The sequence below is a fragment of the Bos grunniens genome, chromosome 21, assembly GCF_055505025.1.
Source record: "Bos grunniens cultivar Pamir isolate PY7600 chromosome 21, Bosgru_T2T1.0, whole genome shotgun sequence".
Lineage (NCBI taxonomy): Eukaryota > Metazoa > Chordata > Mammalia > Artiodactyla > Bovidae > Bos > Bos grunniens.
This window is the reverse complement of record NC_141185.1, coordinates 55,812,579-55,832,349: the sequence shown is the minus strand read 5'-3', so window position 1 is coordinate 55,832,349 and position 19,771 is coordinate 55,812,579. Positions and strand designations below refer to the sequence as shown.

Below are 19,771 nucleotides of genomic sequence, written 5' to 3'. Positions count from 1 at the left end.
CACTCTCCAGTGGCTAATCTCTGCCTATTTTCAAGACAGAAAATAAAAACAACACCGCACAATGGAACTCTGATGAAGACCCCAAATCCAAAAAGTTCAACACATTTTACTTTATTTTATCTCAATTGATCTCAACTCTCAAATGCTCCAGCTTCAGAAGGTTTAAGATTAGGTACCATTAAGCTGGCTAGACCAGCATTGATTGAAAAACCCTCCTGGATACTACAGGATGGAGGAGGTTGCAGACCCTTATTAATCTCCTTGTTATCAGCATGATCTCAGCCTGCCAGGAGCCAGCTTACTAGATTCCCAATTCTGGCCACATCCACATCCCCCTGGCTTCTGCGTACCAGGCCATGGAGCTTGTATAGTACCATGAATTACCCTGCTAAGAAAACTTTACCAGTGAGCAGGTCTTTGTCCATGGAATCGAGGAAAAAGGAAAAGTAGGTTTCCTCTATAAACCAGACGGACCTCAATGGGTCTCAAATCAGACAGTTACACGGGAGCCCATATAACCCACTATATTTTCTCTTCTTTGACCATGGAAAGGAATAAATAAATGATTGTGGAAGGCGGGTGGCAGGGGCTGTTCTGAGCATTTCTCTGGAACTGACTCCCCCTTCCCGCTCTCCCTCCTTACTTTCTTTGTTCTCCAAACTAGCACTTACTCTCTGCCAGGCACTGTGCAAGGGGCTGAAAGTACTGAACCAACGCAGCACAGATCTGAAATGGTCCTAGCCCTCCTAAAGCTACAGTCTAGCAGGCAGGAAAGGCACCATGCAAGAAACGTGAATTGTGAAAAACAGGGCTCCCCAGGTGGTGCTAGCTGTAAAGAACCCACTTGCCAATACAGGAGACATAAGGGACATGGGTTCTATCCCTGGGTCAGGAAGATCCCCTGGAGGAGGAAATCGCAACCCACTCCAGTATTCTTGCCTGGGAAATCCCATGGACAGAAGAGCCTGGTGGGCTACAGTCCATGGGGTCTACAAAGAGTTGGACACGACTCAAGCAACCGAGCAGCAACAGCAAAGGATGCTGGGAGCCTGGGGGGCCGGGACGGGGTGGAGGGGGTCTCACCTAGTAGTGCTGCTGGGGGCTGCGCAGGAGCTCAACCGTCCTTGCTTTTGAGTCATCCACAATACTGTTTCACTGGAGGATTCTTTTTTTTGTGCACTGGGCAATTTCCCAGATACAGTGAGACATTGTATCTGGAACTAGGTACTTTTATGGAAGATTCACTCACCCTCTGTAGAAGTTCTACAAGGACTTGTCACGGCTCTGCTGCCAAGGGGGCAGATAATGGTCCCAAAGAGAAGTCAAGCAAGCACAACATCACGGCATCAACTTCAGTCATTTTTGGGTCTACCTCCATGTGTTTTGCTGATCCCACTTTACTGACAGTATTTTCTTTAAACTGACTCACTTAAAAACATAAATGAGTTTATCATCAAAGGAACCCTTAATATCACTGCCATAAATAGAATACCAATATCCCTTGCCCTAAATAGAAGTTAACGGCAAAAATAAATAAAATTAAATTCCTGGCTTCCAGCCTGTCTCGAGGCTGTCTTTATCTGAAGTAGCAGATTGGTTTTAAAAGGCTCCCCTCTACTGGCCTTCGATCACCCCTAGAGGCCTCCCTCATCAATTCCTCTGCTTTTTATAACTGAGAATGGAGTTTGGAATTGGATTGCTGGCTGGGCAGGCCACCAAAACCACTCAGGAACCCCAAGAACTCTAGGGAACTGTTACTGCGCGTGCCAACTGTGAAGTGGGGCCATCAGCTGTGTGAATGATCACATCCAGGCCAAATGCACGAAGGGGTTTAATGACACAGGCCAGGTGGCTGAGCAGTTTTCTCTGGAAATTTCTATCACTTGCCCCAGCCGTGGATCAAGGTTATTCTGGTACAGACATTGCAGCCTCCTTAAGTTCACTTAAAACGTCAATTCAACACTTGTTTAAGATTTCTTCTTGCCATACTTCACTGCCAGGGCCTCACTTTGGGAGGGGAAAGAAAGAGAAGCAGGTTAATCCACAGGGCTAAACCCTGACACTCTGGAAATGACCAGCTAGACCTTGATGAAATTCAGTTCTTTTTTTGTGTTGATTAAGCAGTTACTTTACACGAGTCTGTTTACTCATCCATAAAATGGTTTCTTTCCAGGGTTTTAATGTGTGTATTTTTTTTAGGTCTTGCCATGTGGCAGGTGGGATCTGAGTTTCTCAACCAGGGATCGAACCTGTGCCCCCCTGCATGGAAAGCTGAGTCTTAACCACTGACCCACCAGGGAAGTCTTGTCCAGGGTTTTATAATACATGTGTGAAATAGCATATGCAAACTCCTGGTGTGCACACAGGCATCTGGCTGTAATAATAACCATTATTGATTTTTCTGACATCCATCTAAGGGTGAAGGCCAACTCTGATGGGCAACAGGGATCCTCAGACAACCTTCCCCTGGTTTGACGGGTCAAGGTCTTTGCCTTGGGCTGGGGCTCTGCTGAAAGGCCAGGAGACCAATTATTCCCACCAATGCAGGGAGCGTGTATACAATTTGCCTGGGGTCTTGTTCCGATGCAGATTCAATTTCATCAGGTGTGGGTTCCAGGGGGAGGCCTGAGGTTTTGCTTGTCTACCCAAACCCCAGATGAGGCCCCTGTTGCTGGGCCAAGGATAACACTTTGACAAGGCTCTAGCTCAATGGTTCTCCCAGTAGGGGTTCTCGGAGGGAGGGGCCAAAGGTATCAGCATCTCTTGCAACTTGTTAGTGAGGCCAGTTCTCAGGCTCCACCTGCTGAATCAGAAGCTTGGGGGTGGGGCCAGCACTGTTTGTAACAACCTCCAGCTCTGGCACTTCCTGCCCTTGGAAAGCACAGCACTAGCTCAGGTCTGTGGTTGTATGGGCGTTGTCTGGCCTGAGCCTGAAAGGGGATAGACAGCTGCCTCTCAGCAAGTCCCAGCCCAGCAGGATGATCTCTGGGGATGAGCATTCTGGGTCTCTGTTCAGACTCACCCTTGAGACACAGACACTGACAAAAGCTACTCACACACAGGTGGTAAGGAAAAGGGCCTCTGGGAACCTGGTCTGGGACGGGGGGCGATCTGGGTTGTCTGCCTAGATCGTGGGCCTCCCCTTCCTTCCCCCTGCTCCCCTTCCCCACCACTCCGTGACTTCCATGCAGTTTAGACTTTTACCAGGCCATATGGGTCCTTCCACTGAAGTTAGACAGGAAGGCAGGCCAATGAGTATTTACAGTGTCCACAAAAAGTGTGTGTTTGCACATACACTTACGTGTACATACACAGTCCTAAATCCCAGGCGTTGGGAATTTGCCCTCCCCCTCTGGCAAGCGTATCCAAATATACTCATAACAAAGTAATGGTTCACATTGATGTTTCTCTAATTCTAGTACCAGTTCTTTCCTCTTTTTCTCCCTCTGCTCCTTCCCCATATGCTTTTTGGTACTACATTATTTTATGAATTAAAGAGCCATGGAATTAAAGACGCTTGCTCCTTGGAAGAAACGATATGACAAACCTAGACAGCATATTAAAAAGCAGAGACATCACTTTGCTGACAAAGGTCCATCTGGTCTATGGTTTTTCCAGTAGTCATGTATGGATGTGAGAGTTGCACCATAAAGAAAGCTGAGCGCCAAAGAATTGATGCTTTCAAACTGTGGTGCTGGAGAAGACTCTTGAGAGTCCGCTGGACTGCAAGGAGATCAAGTCAATCCTAAAGGAAATCAGTCCTGAATATTCATTGGAAGGACTGATGCTGAAGCTGGAGCTCCAATACTGTGGCCCCCTGATGCGAAGAGCTGACTCATTGGAAAAGACCCTGATGCTGGGAAAGATTGAAAGAGGGATGAGAAGGGGATGATAGAGGATGAGATGGTTGGATGGCATCACTGACTTGTTGGACATGAGTCTGAGCAAACTCAGAGAGACAGTGAAGGACAGGGAAGTTTGGCGTGCTGCAGTTCATGAAGTCACAACGAGGTGGACATGACTTGGCGACTGAATAACAGCAGCATTCCTTTCTTGCGTATATACCACATTCTGCTTATCCAGTCATCCACTGATGACACTTTTTGGTTACTGAAAATGATAGTGCTATAAACACAAGTGTACAAATACCTGTTCAGATCCTTGCTTTTGATTCTTTGCAGTATGTACCCAGCCGTGGAATTGCTGGGTCAGATGGTACTTCTATTTTTAATTTTATGAGGAACCACCCTACTGTTTTCCACAGCAGCTGCACCATTTTACATTCCCATCAGTTATATTTTACTGATGCCTCAGAACACTATGAATAGGATACTATTAACTCCTTTAGAAAGTTTAGGAAACTGAGGCTCAGAGAAGTGAAGCCACCTGCCTTGAGGTCACACAGGTAATAAGTATGTCATCAGTGATCACTGCCTTAGTCTTCCCGTAGCAGCTCCCAGGGGCTCCAAAGGTGCGGTCCAGTGTCTCAAAGCATGAACATTGAGTCTGGCTCGTAAGGAAGACTTGCCAGTTCTTGTGTGGGTGCCAGTCACTCAGTCGACTCTTTACAACCCCCTGGACTGTAGCCCACCAGGCTCCTCTGTTCATGGGATCTCCAGGCAAGAACATTGGAATGGGTAGCCATTCCCTTCTCCAGGGGATCTTCCTGACTTGGGCCTCCTGCATTGCAGGCAGATTCTTTACCATCTGAGCCACCAGGGAAGCCCCAGTTCTTACAGACAGGAGAAAAGGAAGGCCCTAGGCTGGCAGCTGGGAGAGATTTACAATGAAGATCTGAGGGAGTCATATTCTAACGATGCTGGAGAGCAGAGCTTTGGCCTGGGTGCCCGTAGGCTGGGGATGGGGCTGTGACACCTTGGGCTGGCTCCATCCCCAAGGCTGGCTGTTCTTTAAGGAGCTACTTGTCAGAGGGCTGCTGCGCTGCTGCTCCGGTGGAAGAGGCTCCCAGCTCCGGCCAGGACCCTCACACCACTGTGGGTTCCTCTCCCGCCCTTCTCTTTACCTCTCCTTCGAACAAAGCCTATGGACTGGGGTGTAGTTTGTACATAAGGCAGAGTCCACTTAAAATTCAGCTCCCAAACCTCAGGAGCCTCAGAGTGCAGTGGGAGAGGGTTTGCTGCTTATAGGAGAAGAGCAAATGCAGGTCACCTGCCCGATCAGTTTACCAGCTCATTTTCTCTGGGTGTCTTAGCCTCCCCGCTCCATTATTTAAGCCACTCTGGCATTTACTAAGCAAGAAGATGTGAATTAATCCTGCGGATCACTCCTCCGAGCGCGGCCGATATTCTTGTGCTTGAAACTGGAGATGGGAAACCTAACGGCAAGCACCCACACATCACTGGACTGTCCAAGGGTGTGTGCCTCTTCTCAACAGGAGCTGAAATGCTGCACCCAAGTATGGGGTTGCCATGGTGTTCAGGAGGCTCATCTGACCATCCGTGAGCCCTTGCTGAAGTCCCAGTGTTTCCAGTTTCCCTTTGCACACTGTCTTTGTGGTACAGGAAATGGCCCAGGGCAGGAGGCGGGAGGCAGGGGGAACAGGCGCAGGCAGCCCAGTGATTCCGGGACACAGAAGTGACTATGAAGGGCATGGTGATGCAGTTGGGCAAAGCTGATTGGCATCTCATTTCCTTGTTACTGGCTGTGTGACCTCAGCAAGACTTGGTCCCTCTCTGGGCCTCCAGTCCCTCATCTGTAGATGAACCAACTTGGCAGCTCCGAGTACAATATAAGCCCCTAGGAAAGAGACTCCCTGGGCCCCTACAACCTCCCTGCAGAAGTCTCCTCCCCACCTGCTTCCTTCCTTCCTTGCCAGGATCCAGGAAGCTGACCACCCTAGCCCTTCTGTCTTTCCCCAGAAAAAAATTCTTCCAGGCTTTAATCATTTGTGTTGTTTTTTCTCTTCCATCAGTGTGTGTGTGTGTGTCTCCTATAGTGAGCTGATCAAACAAACATGCTGCAGAGCCACTCTGATGAGACCTGGTGGGGGCAAGGAGAGGGCTGGGGGAGAGGGAAGGAGGGAAGGTGGCATGGGGAGCACCATCCAAAACAAGATGCCGTGGAGCCGGCCACCCTGAATCGCCTCCATCTCCCGGGCTGCCATATTCCATTACAGCCCCGCCTCTGGCATCCTGTCTCCAGAGCTCTCCTCGAGCGTGGCTGTTCCCTGGGTTTCTCTCTTTCCTGCGGACCTCTCTCTTTCCCAGCTTTATCCTTTGGGGGAATGAGCATGTATATTTCCCTCACTGGATGTCATTTCATACATCAGTTATAGATTGTTCTCCTGATTTACTGGAACCTGGGTTCACACCCCAGCTCTGCCACTGACTGGCTGTGTGACTCTGGTCAAGTTGCTTAACTGTTCTGCCTCAGGTTGATCATCATCATAACAGAGGTAATAACAACATGGACCTCATAGAACTGCTGGGAATATTACAGGTGCGAACAGAGCTAAGGTGCTTAGGCTGTCATATGCACGCGACAGATACACCAATAAATAAATAAGACCATTGTTATTCTTTGCTGCCGTCAGCCTCCACTGAGAAAAGATGTGTGAGGAGTGAGCCCCTGTTTCTAGAAGCAATGCCTCTGTTTACTCTTCAAGGTAAACTCAGATCCCAAACTATAGATTTCACCCATCAATAACATTTCCAAAAACACTGGGGCTGAGGGTCTTCCAGGATGGTCCCGTGGTTAAGATACCATGGTTCTAGCACAGGGGGCTTGTGTTCGATCCCTGGGTGGGGAACTAAGATCCCCCACTGCACTGGTCCAAAAACACAGTTTGGGGCTAAGTTTAGGAAAAATGTAACACTACTATCTACCATCACCCTCTTTCAGGAAAGAAAGGACATTAACACCCAAAAGAAGAACATCATCTCAGAAGATAGCTGAGTTCTCAGAAAATGACAGGTTGAAAACTTGAAACTAACAGAATCGTCATGGCTACATTGTATCTCTTATTTTCTCTTTCCTTTTTCCTTCTGGGTCACCGCCCATCTGCAGATCAGCATTGGGAACCGCTGACCTCAGGGTCATTTCAGCCTGCCACCATCAACTAAGAGGCGGAGGAGAAACTGCAGCCCTGAGCCTTTAAAGGGGACCAGGAACCAGAGCTGTGTGCCTCCCTGCTCCTGCAATAATGATAGCCAAATGCTGGAGAACTCTGTGACAGAGCAGAGAGCTTCTTTCTCAAAGAGCAATTTCCGAACTCAAACACACACCCACACAGGGACTCCGGGTTTCCCGGAGCAGCCAACCAGGATTCCAAGTGTAGAAGTGTCTGGGAGGAGCCCACTCCCTGCCACCATGGAATACAGACACCTCTGGAGCAGTTCCCTTTGCCACTGCAAAGTCTGCGACAGCTGAAGCTAAGAAATGCTAGGACAAACAGGTCCCGTCAGGACACTGGGCAGTTTCCTAGCCAAGTGACGAATTGCAGGAGACTGGGGAGAATTTAAAACCAGCCCAGCTGCCGCCCAGGAGAGTGACTAATCTCAGCACTTAAGGACAAGCCCCAGACCAGCAGTCACTCAGACACAGGGGATGGTTTCCCTACTTGCACATGGCACCCCAGTGTCTCACCCTGGGGCTTCTCCTGGAGACATGGATCTGTGCCCATCTCCTCACAGGAGACTGCCACCTGACCAGCCCCAGCCCCCAGTGGCATTCATGTTCCTGCCCACCCCCATTCTTTGTATTTATTTACTGGCTGTGCCAAGTCTGGGGTGCTATGCAGGCTTTTCTTTAGTTGTGCCGAGTGGGGGCCACTCTCTGGTTGCGGCGCGTGGGCTTCTCATTGCAGTGGCTTCTCTTGTTGCAGAGCACAGACTTCAAAAGTTGTGGCACACGGGCTTAGTTGGCCCCGCAGAATGTGAGATCTTCCCTGAGCAGGGATCGAACCCGTATCCCCGGCACTGGCAGGCGGATACCTAACCACTGTTTCACCAGGGAAGGGCACCCCCACCCCCCCAACTCTCTTCACTGTATCTTTCCACCTGCCTCATGAAGTCATTTTTGCTTGAGGCAGCTGAAAGGTGCAAGGCTCCTGAATCCCACTGAGGGTTCTCGCAGCTGCTTAGAAGTCTTGGCCGAACCATCAGGATTCCCTGGTTTGACCAGTGTTAATCAAAACACAACTTAAAGGTGCTTCATAGAGAAAATCTTTGAGATGATGCACATCAATCAGTGGCCATGAACTTGGGCAAAGTCCAGGAGACGGTGAGGGACAGGGAAGCCTGGTGTCCTACAGTCCATGGGGTTGCGAAGAGTCGTACACAACTTGGCATCAATGCATCAATCTGACCTCTTATTTCTTTCTCCCTCAATGTTTCAAACACACAGCACATCCTTTCTGTTCAGCATCCTTTCCGGGGGCCAGCCAATGGAAGGAAACAGCTGGCCTCAAGTCTGCTCTCACTGCCAGTGTGGAGGCCATTACGGTGATAAAGATGGGCAGAGTGGGCACTTCCTTTCCAGGCAAGAGGAGGATGGTGGGGGTGCTGGCATTATAGGCAGTGGCAGAGCTAGAAAGAGCTTCTCTGGAGAAAAAAAAAAAAAACTGGACAGGGTCTTAGAAGTGGAGCTTTACATCTTTGCTTTGTTATCTAAACTGGCAGCAGGAGCCTTACCACTGGGTCCCCCTCTTTTACAAACTAGAAAGTTCCTTTCATTCCCATGGCCCACTCCCCAACATTTGAGATGACAAAACTGTGCCCTCAACTGGGCTCTGACCTCCATGTTGGATACACATATAGTGAAAAGCAAGGGGCTTTCTGAGCAAGTGGAGGGTATTTAATTGCTTTACAATTTGTGGACCTTTGGTGGGGAGAGCTTCCCTGGTGGCTGAGATGGTAAAGAATTCGTCTGCAATGCAAAAGACCTGGTTTCAATCCCTGGGGTCACAAAGATCCCCTGGAGTAGAATACAGCAACCCACTCCAATATTCTTGCCTGGAGAATCCCATGGATAGAGGAGCCTGGCGGGCTGCAGTCCATGGGGTGTCAAAGAGTCAGACACAACTGAGCAACTAACACACACAGACCTTTGGGAGCAGAAGGGTGAATGCTCGTATTTCCCACGTGCTTGGCCCAAGACCAGTCCATCATAAAGGAAATCAGTCCTAAATATCCATTGGAAGGACAGATACTGAAGCTGAAGCTCCAATACTTTGGCCACCTGCGAAGAACTGACTCATTGGAAAAGACCCTGATGCTGGGAAAGACTGAAGGCAGGAGGAGAAGGGGACGACAGAGGATGAGACGGTTGGATGGCGTCACCAACTGGATGGACATGAGTTTGAGCAAGCTCCAGGAGTTGGTGATGGACTGGAAAGCCTGGTGTGCTGCAGTCCATGGGGTCACAAAGAGTTGGACATGACTGAGCAACTGGACTGAACTGAGGCCCAAGTTTGTTCATTCTAAAAATACGTTATGGGTTCTATTTACTAAACCATATACTTATCACCAGGTGGCTCCGTGGTAAAGACTCTGCCTGCCAATGCAGGAGATGTGGGTTTGACCCCTGGGTCAGGACAATTCCCTGGAGGAGGGCATGGCAACCCACTCCAGTATTCTTGCTTGGAGAATTCCATGAAAAGAGGAGCCTGGTGGGCTACAGTCTGGAGTTGCAAAGAGTTGGACATGACTTAGCAACTAAATGGCAATACTTATCACTAGGGGCCAGGGAAGCGGGGAAAACATAATCATTGAGTCCATCTCCATAGGATACTGGGATGCTAAAGGTATACAGAGAAGGAGCAGCTACACCAGACGGTCCAAGGAAGGTCTGGGGTCCCGGAATGCTTTGCAGAGGAGGTGATACTAGCTCTGAGCCTTAAAGGAGGAGTCAGAGGAAGGCAGGATGGATGGGTGAGGTCAGGAAGAATAGTGTGTGCAAGAAGGTTGTTCCAGAAAGCAGTAAGTGCGCGTGCAAAGGCACAGTTGCCTGAAGTCATGGTATGTTCCACTGAACTGTGAGCCATACAGAATGGCTGGAGCCCAGGAAGACTGAAGAGAGAGGCAGGGGCCAGATTACGTATTATCTTGTATGCCACACTAAAAGCAATGGGAGCCTTTATAGAATTCTACTCTCTCTGAGAAGTATTTATAATTTGTAATCTACAACATCCCCAATTTGTAAAACCTAAGCAATTTTAAAACCTAGCAACCCTGCTTTACAAGGGGAAAGAGGCCCTGAGTGGCGAATTGGTTTCTAAGAAGGATATCTATTTACAATTTAAATTTGATGCTAGGAACAGTTGGCAACAAGGACTTGGAGCAAGTCAGTTAAAAACCAGACTTTCTTTCTGTCCTATTTTATCCTCCAATCATGTTTATACTTGAGCAAAGTACACGAGGAGTGGGGTGAAGATTGGGCTAAAAAAAAAAACAAACATTGCCTCATCTTGTACAGGTATGTGTGTTTCTTACGGAGTGCCTGGACAGCAACTGTCCAAGGTCATTTCCTTTTGTCCCCACCCGGACTCATCCACCAAAAGGTGCACCTCACTCATCCTTGGCTTACGGCAGTAGTTGCCAGCTCACGGGTTTGATGATCAGAGCTGGTTCATTCATTACCTTCCCAGACAGCGTCTGATGTCTGACTGGGGTGCACCAGGACCCTGGCCATGATGTACTAGACGGCATCAGTTCTGACCAATCAGATGTCCGTTCTAAGAGGGCGGTGCCCTAGAGGGACCAGTTGTTAAGCATCTGTACTGTCAGCCCTAGTCCAGATGTCCAATCACATGGTGTGTAGAAGTGAGGAAGGTACATTCAGCTGACATCAGAATCAGAGTTGCAATGGAATGGGAGTTTTCCTCCTTCAGAAGCTTCAGTCCCAGGCCCCACCCGAGAGTCTGGGATGCTCAAGCTCATGGCCAGTGAACTTGTCTGCTAACCAGGGGACATTGCCACACTGAACCTGACCGGACCGGGGGCACTTTTGGGAGACGAGCCCCAAGTCCTTCTCAGTCTTCATCACTCACCTGTCCTCATTCTAAACTGCTGGCGCAGGGGTGGTTACTACTAAGTCAGACCACATCCTTAGGGAAACTGGACCTTTGGAAGAACTCAGTGAAATGAGTTAGGAAGGCCAGTTCTGAGACCTATTCTGTAATGCCACTACAGGAGGCAAAGAATTCAGAGAAAGGGCAGTCTAGGGTGTCAATCAAGACAGAGACTTTGGCTTCTCATAGAATTAGGGTCACTGGCTTTATCATGAGCAAGTTATACAGTCTTTCAGAGCTTCGGTGTCTTCACTGATGACCTAAAGGTAGCCACAGTACCTAGCTAGTTCCAAGAAGTGTGGTGAGGACTGAGTGAACTAACATTTTATTTATTTTAAAAGTCATTTACTGATTTCATTTTTTAAATTTATTTTTTGATCTTCCTATGCCAAAAATAATCCTGGGGGCATGTGAGATCTTAGTTCCCCAACCAGGGATCAAACCTTCACCCCCACAGTGGAAGCACGGAGTCTTAACCACTGGATCGACAGGGAAGTCCCTGAACCAGTGCCTTAAAGCACTAAGTATGGTGTCTGGCACTATTTGTGCTCAACAAATAGTAGCTCTTGGGCCACTTAGTAGGGGACCATTGGGTTTCCACAAGGATGACGTGTTAACATCTACAAAACCCTTGGAATAGCTCTTGCTTCAAGCACTCAATAAATCAATAAACGTTAATGACCATCATCGTCTTCATCTTTGCCACTGCCATGCTTTCTATTATTATTATTACTGTTATTACTAGCTACATCCTCTTTGGGGCTTCCCAGTGGTAAAGAACCCAGCTGCCAATGCAGGAGACATTAAGAGATGCGGGTCAATCCCGGGTCGGGAAGATCCCCTGGAGGAGGGCATGGCAACCCACTCCAGTACTCTTGCCTGGAGAACTCCATGGACAGAAAAGCTGGTGGGCTACAGTACCTGGGGTCGAAAAGAGTCGGACACGACTGAAGCGACTTAGCATGCGTGCACATCAGCATGCGTGCACATCCTGTTTGTCCAGAGTTCTGTTATTCTTTTATGATTAGAGAACTCACTTGGGGACTGGGCATGGGGTTATAAATGAGGAGACCAGCTCAAACGAGCAGGCTTGCTCTGTCCTCAACCAGCCAGGGTGTAATCTTTGGTAAGTGATGCTACTTCTCTGGGTCAAATTTACCCCAATTACAAAAAGAGAGGGGGTTTCTTAAGGGAACCCTACACTCCCTTTTTGTTCCAAGACTGAGTTGTTAGCCTTCCCTAAAGATGCCGTGCATGTCCATCACTGGGCCAGACCCTAGGGGATATTTATCCAACAGTTGCTTACTGAATGCCTTCTGTGTGTCAGCTTCTGAGCCCACCATGGTGGTCACAACAGCCATGCTCACAACTCTCTCTTGAAGGTTACACTCAAGACTAAAGCTCAGGGGATGATCAGAAAAAGTTTGGCTTATGACTTTGTCCAGTGGACTCTAAAATTTGGGGGTGCTGCCTGAGTTGATGGGAGCTTTTACCAAAGTTTCACCCAATCTCTGATTGAGAATTTGAATTCACTCTTCGAAATCTTTGCAAAGAACCCATCTTTTTACATTTTCTTTTCCCATTCAACCCCAGGGAGGCATTTCCACAAGCAAGTAAGTTAGAAACGGAACTGTGAAAATCATTACTTAGCAAGAGATGTGTCTCTAGGGAAATAGCCCCTGGAAGAAAGCCGTGCCCTTCGCAACCCTTTAGACGATTCCTTGGGCAGGACAGAACTTCTGAGAACACCACATCAAAAGGCTTAATACTAAAAGGAATCAAGAGCTTAGCAAAAATGTATCTCAGTTTTGTTCCTCTAGATAACACACATGAAATCGTCTTTCCTCTTTTACTTCTCATTTGTTAATCCTTGGAAAATTTACTCCAAAAGAGATATTTTTTTTCCCCTTCCTTCCTAACAGATCACAGGGTCCTACCATTGTCTTCCAGAAACAGTCATCCTTTAACAGAACCTCTATTTTCTCCCAGGGACCAGCACTGGTGGGTGATTTGCAATCTTTCGAAGCACAGGTCAATATAAACTTGGGGAAGGGCAGGCAGGGTTGGCGCCATAGCCCCATGGTCTGAAGTTGGATTCCGGGTCTCCCAGGAAGGCAAGGCATAGGTTGAGGAAGACAGGAGTCCGATGCCTGGTGCCCTTCACTGGCTACTGTGCCAGGGCACTTACTGCACTGAGCCCCCGCTGGCTGTCCAAAGTTGGGGTGCTCCCAAAGATTAAATAAGTGACTGAGGGCTTGTAAGCTTGGATTCCGGTCCTCTGCTCCATGTTCTTCCTCCCCGAGTCATGGCAAATCCCAGATGAGTGAACCCTGTGTGGGGCAGACTGGGGGTGGCACTGGAGGAGGGCTGAGGGAGAGGAAGCCAGGGCTCAGCCTGAGGACAGGGGCACTGGAGCTGGGGGGCGGGGTGGGTAGTGCCACACGAGATAACACATTTGACTTGATTGACAATTTTCCCCACGGTGGGCCCAAGCAGGAATGCGCCCCTTTCCCAATCCCAGTGAAACAGATCTAAGGAAACACCCACAGCGGAGGAGCCCTGGCTTTTGAGCATATGGTAAGTGCCCTTCTTAGCTCCCATTTTGGAGCTTATTTCCGGATACCCTATTGAAACAACCTAAGGTGGGGAGTGGGTTTACAAGGTATTTGGCAGGAAAGCGCAGCATTATATGCAAAGTGATTTCCTGATCGCGTTTAAAAAAATTAAAAGTCACTGGCCTCTGGAAGAAATTCGGTAAAAGTTCAGTGGAGGGACAAGCGAGCAAGGCCTGACAGCGCCCAGCTCTTAAGTTTTCCCAGCACAATGGGCAGCCGCTGTTCCTTCCCTCGCGGGTCAAGGTCAGCAAGTGGCCTGGGCCACGCAGAGCCCACATCTTGGGGGAGAATGGGTGTGTGTGTAAGTGGGGGGGGGCGCCGAGAGGAAGGCCCTCCCAACCGCGTCCTCCTTCACCCCGACTTGTCCTGCCGGATTTTCTTTCCGATCCAGTTTTGAGACGAACAGCTACCGAAAGGAGCGTTTCTCTTATCTCCGCGTAGGAGCCTGTCGTGTATTACGTGAACAGTATTTGGGAAAGTTTTCTGAGCTCTTGGAGAAATCGAGGAGGAGGAGGAGGGAGAGGAAGAGAGCGGGGTTCTTGAAGAGCAGTGGAGTTCCCAGAAGAAATTCTGGGGTTGCCAACCCGGGCAGGGGCGAGGAGCAAAGGCGAGAACAGGCAGTGGCGACCGCCCCGGGTTTCGGTCCTTAGGGCCTTGGCATTCTGGGCCAGGGCTGGCATTTCCCTTCCGAGGAACCTGTCGGCTCGGCCGGCCCTCAACTAGCGCCGAGAGTGAATGAAATACCCAGCGGGACAATGGAGGGGCGCGCGCGGCGCGGGACCAGCGGGAGGGAGCCTGCCCGAAGCTAGCCCCACGGAAGAAGGGACTTTCTGCCCACTCTGTGACCTCACGTTCTCTCTGCCCTGGGCCAGGAAGCTCTCCAAAGGGCCTCTCAGAACCCTGGATAGCCCCCTCCCCACACTTGCCCACCGCGGGGTGGAGGTTCTTTGTGGAAAAGGGCTGGCCAGCGTGCGGGCGGCCGCGGGGCGGGGCGCGAGCCTCAGCCTCCCCGACCCACAGCGGGTGCGTCCCGCGCCGCGAGTGCGCACTCCTCGAAGTCCTGTGCCAGGACTGGGGCTCGCGGTCCCGCCCTCAGAGAGATCGGGAGAAAAGCGAGGGCAGGACCGTGTGCCTGGGAACCCCTCGCCCCCGCCCCGCCCCAATCCCCAGCCAGGACAAGCGGGGGGCGGTATAGACTTTGCCCAAAGGTCTCGTGTCCGCGACCAGAGCGCACAGGAACCCGGGGGCGCAGGGGGCGCGGCGGAATTAGCTGAACGTCCAAAACCAGGTGAGGGTGGGGAAGGGATGACAGCTAACCCCTGCGCGCTCCTACCAGCCCGCGCCCCAGTGCTGGGCTCCCGGGCAGGCGCGTGTGCGTATCTGGGTGTCCTGGGGACCCTCGCCTTCCTGGGAGCCCGTGGAGAGCCCCCGCCCTTCGCCCTGGCCCCGGGGATCCCCTCCCCCAGCACAGAGATCCCCGCGCGCCCCCTGCCCACTTTGCTAAGGCGAGAAAGCGGCCGAGCCGGAGACAAAGAAACTCCAACCTCCTCCACTCTCGGCCTCTCCGCCCGCCCCAGACACTCCCCGGCGCCCTCCCTCGACCCCGGCGACAACGCGCGCGGACAGGCCGAGGAAGGGAGGCAGGGTGGGCGAGTCTGCTCCCCTACGCGGGCCAGCTGGAGGCTGCCAGTCCTCCCGGCCCGGTCACTTTCCGCGGCAGCCGCGCCCCCGCCTTCCGCTGCGCAGACAGTCCCGGGCCCCCGGCACCGCCACCCCGGGTCCAAATCATTCCCCACCTCTCCCGCCGAGCGACAGGGGGGCGCGGCGCGCAAACAAAGCGGGTGCAAGGGTGGATACAGAGTGCAGGGGTGTGGAAGAGATCCCGCCCGGGCTCGGCACGGGCCCCGGCGCAGCTATTTATTTACCCGATTTCTTCTTCGATCTCCGAGATGTCTGCGAAGATGAGGAAGACCACGAGCAGCGTGAGCGCAGCCAGCATCCAGCTCCGGAACTGCAGCTGCATGGTGGGTTCGCGCCCACCGGGACCCGCGCGGGCCGGCGAGAAGAGCTGGAGCTGGGGGGCGCAGCGGCAGGCGCCAGAGCCTCGGCGCGCAGCCGGGCAGACACGCTGCGCTCCGGGCGAGTCCGGGCCAGCGGCGGCGGCGGCGGCAGCAGCAGACAAGGGTTGCTCAGGCGCGGCGAGCCCGCTCGCTCGCTCTCAGCTCGCGTCCGCCCCTCCTCTCCACTCCCCTCCCCTCCCTTCCCCCGCCCCGCACGGGGCTCCGCGCGCAGTTTGACAGCTTCGCTCCGCGCCCCTGCTCTCCTCCTCCCACTCTAGACAACTCCAGTGTCCAGCCTTCGGCCTTTGCTTCTCCCGCCTGCCTTCTTTTCGTTCCCGAGGGCGCAGGAATGTGGCCGGAGCCAGCCACTCCCCGCTTAGGGAGGCTGGGCTCGGAGCACCGCGTGCGTCCGGGTACCAAGCGGAGCCCCAGGGAAGAGCGCGCACCGCTCGGCGTGCCCCACCGCCTGGCAAACGCCCTCCCTCTCTCAATCTTTGTCCAGCGCCCTCGGTTTCTCGCAAAGTTTTCCCAACACAAAGACCAACACCTGGAAACAGCCCCCGGCGCGCGGCGAGGAGCTGGTTTCAGCCAGGCAGATGTTTCAGCAGTTGACGAATTAGGAGGGGTGGTGGGGGAAGGGGAGGGGAGAAGACATCCGAGACAGGCCAACTTCGGCGGGGACGCTGATTGCAATCTGTGGGTGAGGTGCTCGCCCCGCCCCCCACCCCACCGAGAGAAATCAGCCCCGCCAGGCGGTCCTCTTGGTCTCCGCTGACAGACCCAAGGAGACTGGGTCCAGAGAGGGCTCGCTGAGTTGCTTGAGCTATTGGAGCCTTGGCTAGATCCCCGACTCCTACCGGAATGGCTCCTCTGTCCACAGTGGCAGACACAGCGCTCACCCTGCCTGGGCCCTACGGGTGCTAGTTCTGAGCTGGGCTTCATCTTCCCAGCTCTTGCCCTCTTCTGGCAAAATCAATACCCCCCGGGGGGGATCCTACCTTGATCTAAAGGTCTGCTAGAAAATTTGCCTCCACAAGGGGTAATATCCCCCTCTCCCGCTGAATAGTTACACTTCCCCAGCCTTAGACCGCTTAACTCAAATTACATTTTGCATCACCCATTAGCCTGGGGTGGGAAGGGCCCCATTAAGTTTTACAGGAATTAGATAATTACCCAACTTTGCTTCTTCTTGTGCTAATGGTAACAATCCTGAAATCAGAAAACTTCCCAGAAATGATCAGCTGGCTAGGAAAGGGAGGCTACATGCCAGGGCCTCCCTGGAAAGCACTGGAGAATGAATGGGAGAGGCAGCTCGGCTCGCCCACACCGAGCGAGGTCCCGGAGGGGCTTGGAGCAGAGGTGACTGTGGCGAGCCCCTTCGGAAGAGCCCTGGGGTGGTACGAATTGACCTTTTTGATTTCTTCTCCAAAGCATTGGCTGTGCTGAGTCCTTCTGCCTCCTTGTGTGTAGGAGTTTATTTGATATCATTTAACCTTGTTTTTTCTGAGATAAATGGTTCGGATATTGGAAGAGGAGCGGACAGAATGGGAGGCAACTGTTACGCTGCTCCATATTTCAATCACTCCCCCATTCACTCCATCATTTGGCAATATTTACTGAACGCCTACTCTGTGCCAGGCTCTGTGCTAGGAGCTAGAGATGGCCTACAAAGAGGCACATGTTTTCTGCCCCCTAGTGGTTCATGGTTCAGGAGGAAGACACATTTGTAGTAATGGAGACTACAGAAAGAGGCAGGATCCATCCCTGGGTCCGGAAGATCCACTGGAGAAGGGTATGGCAACCCGCTCCGGTATTCTTACTGGAGAATCCCATGGACGGAGGAGTCTGGCAGGCTACAGTCCATGGGGTCGCAAGGAGTCAGACATGACTGAAGCAACTTAGCATGCATACACAGGGGATGTGAGCTACAATGCAGCTATGGTCTCTTGAATGGCTTACAATTGATCAATGGGATCAGCCCTCTCCTCCCAAAGCAAGAAGAAACTGGCTGGCCTTAACCCTCTGCTTCTCTACAAATTACATTCTTACTGTGCTGAACATCATGGAGAGGTTGCCACTATCCTTAATTCATCCCAGGTCAGGTAAACGTCACTGTTACAAGCACTGCTACAACAGTCTATTTCCATTATTTATTAGGTGACCTGTGTTATCATTCCAGCGTCAGATGCTTCCTTTCTTGGACTCACTTGAGGAGTCATTATAAGTGGCCAGGAGGAGTAGAAACTTGGTGAACAGTTCCATCCCTTATAGCTTCCGGGATCTAATGCCTGATGATCTGAGGTGGAACTGATGTAAAAATAATAGAAATAAAATGCACAATAAATGTTTTACACTTGAATCGTCCTGAAACCATCACCCCCCACCCCCGCTGCCCTGTCCATGGAAAAATTGTCTTCCACAAAACTGGTTCTTGGTGCCAGAAAGGTTGGACACTGCTCTCTTATAGAGAAATCTTGTAACCAGTCCCACAGAGCAACATTCTTCAAGTATATCTGCTGGGAAGTAGCACTAGCTTTGCAACGGGGAGGCTGTCCTTGCACTGAGAGCCATTGAGATGGGATTTTACTCTGAGAGTTGTAGGGAACCCTTGTGATAGTTGATCATGGGATGCTGTCCCTAAGCACTTAGGTTTGAATCCTCATGAGCCAGCTGCTTTTACAGTGATCTGTGTACATTCCCTGCCCCTTGCAGCTCTCTCTGAAAACTGAGTTTGTTCCTGGGATCTGGAGGAGGAAGAATGATTGGATAGGAAGAGTCAAGTCTGCTGATGCTGGGTAGTGTGTGTGGGCACACGCCTGGCACTAGCCTCCTTTCTTTCTGAAACTTCTGTTTACACACGTTACTTTTTCCTGCCTTGGTTTGTTGGAGAAACTAGAAGGTCCCAAAGTAATCATTTCTTTAAGCTAAGTCATTGACTGTTTGGGTTAAAATATAGGAGTTTATGGGAGTGGCAGCAAGTCAAAAGTCATTACCAACCAGTAACATTTTAACTCAAATTAATAGTGTCTTTTGAGCTTCCCAGGAGGCCCAGAGGTAAAGAATCCACCTGCCAATGCCGGAAATGCAGGAGACAAGGGTTTGATCCCTGGGTGGGGAAGATCCCCTGCAGTAGGAAATGGCACCCCACTCCAGGATTCTTGTCTGGAAAATTCCATGGACAGAGGAGCCTGGTGGCCTACAGTCCATGGGGTCGCAAAGGGATTGAATGACTGAGCACTCAGGCATATCAAATCTATTAGCTATTCAGGCACCTCATCAGGTCCCCAGAAATATTTAATATGAGGAAAAGAGGAGCAGGAAGCAGAGCCCCAGAGGGGCCAGACAGAGTTATACCCAGTCATGGGACAGCCCCTTCTCATCCCGACACTAGCTAAGGGCTTGGCTCCCCTTTCAGGGACCAGGAGTGGGACCTGGCACCCAGAGCTGAAATTCAGGGAAACTCAAAACGGCAAGTATCATTTACACATTTAACTACCCCCCGCCCCCAAGGTATGTATGTAAACTTTCACAGAACTGCTTCTCAGGTTCTCAGAAGAATCGTCTTGGCAGTCCTTTCACACGGGTCCCCACCTTCTACATTTGAAGAATCTGAGGCTCAAAGGAGCGAAACTGCCCACAATGGTTCACCCATCAGAGAGGAACTTTTAATTCAGTCCGTCTCCCCTGAGCCTCAGCAACTTCTGGGATCGGATTGCCAAGGGCCCCTCCAGCACCCCGGGCATTACTAAATGGATTTTGTAAGCCTGCATTGCCTTTGATTCTTGCCGTATCCCCTTAGTTCTGGGATGTCAAGATAAAAGGAACCAATTTATCTTCACTCCCTGCACACTCTTCATCAGTAGAAACACCATGATCATAAATCTCAATTTTTGTCTTTCCGCGTGGAAGAGTGTAGGCCTTTCAGTCAATCCAAACTTGTTTTTTAAAACTCAGTAATATATGATAATTTTCCCATTCAAAACTCTGACCTGGTACCTAACAGCTTTGAACTCTCTGAAAGCAGTTTAGAGTGTTAAGAATCTGCCAAGTGGTAATGATCTGACTTC

General features: G+C 51.0%; 1 protein-coding gene across 1 annotated transcript in view; it reads right to left on the bottom strand.

Annotated features, from left to right (window-relative positions):
- The window catches only part of ST8SIA2 (ST8 alpha-N-acetyl-neuraminide alpha-2,8-sialyltransferase 2), a 72,428-nt gene extending 56,404 nt beyond the window's left edge, over positions 1–16,024 (bottom strand). The window contains exon 1 of the mRNA XM_086364762.1: positions 15,570–16,024. Within this exon, the coding sequence (XP_086220888.1) occupies positions 15,570–15,667 (98 nt within the window). The 5' untranslated portion in view covers positions 15,668–16,024. The remainder of the gene's footprint in view (positions 1–15,569) is intronic.
- Positions 16,025–19,771: the final 3,747 nt, after the last annotated feature.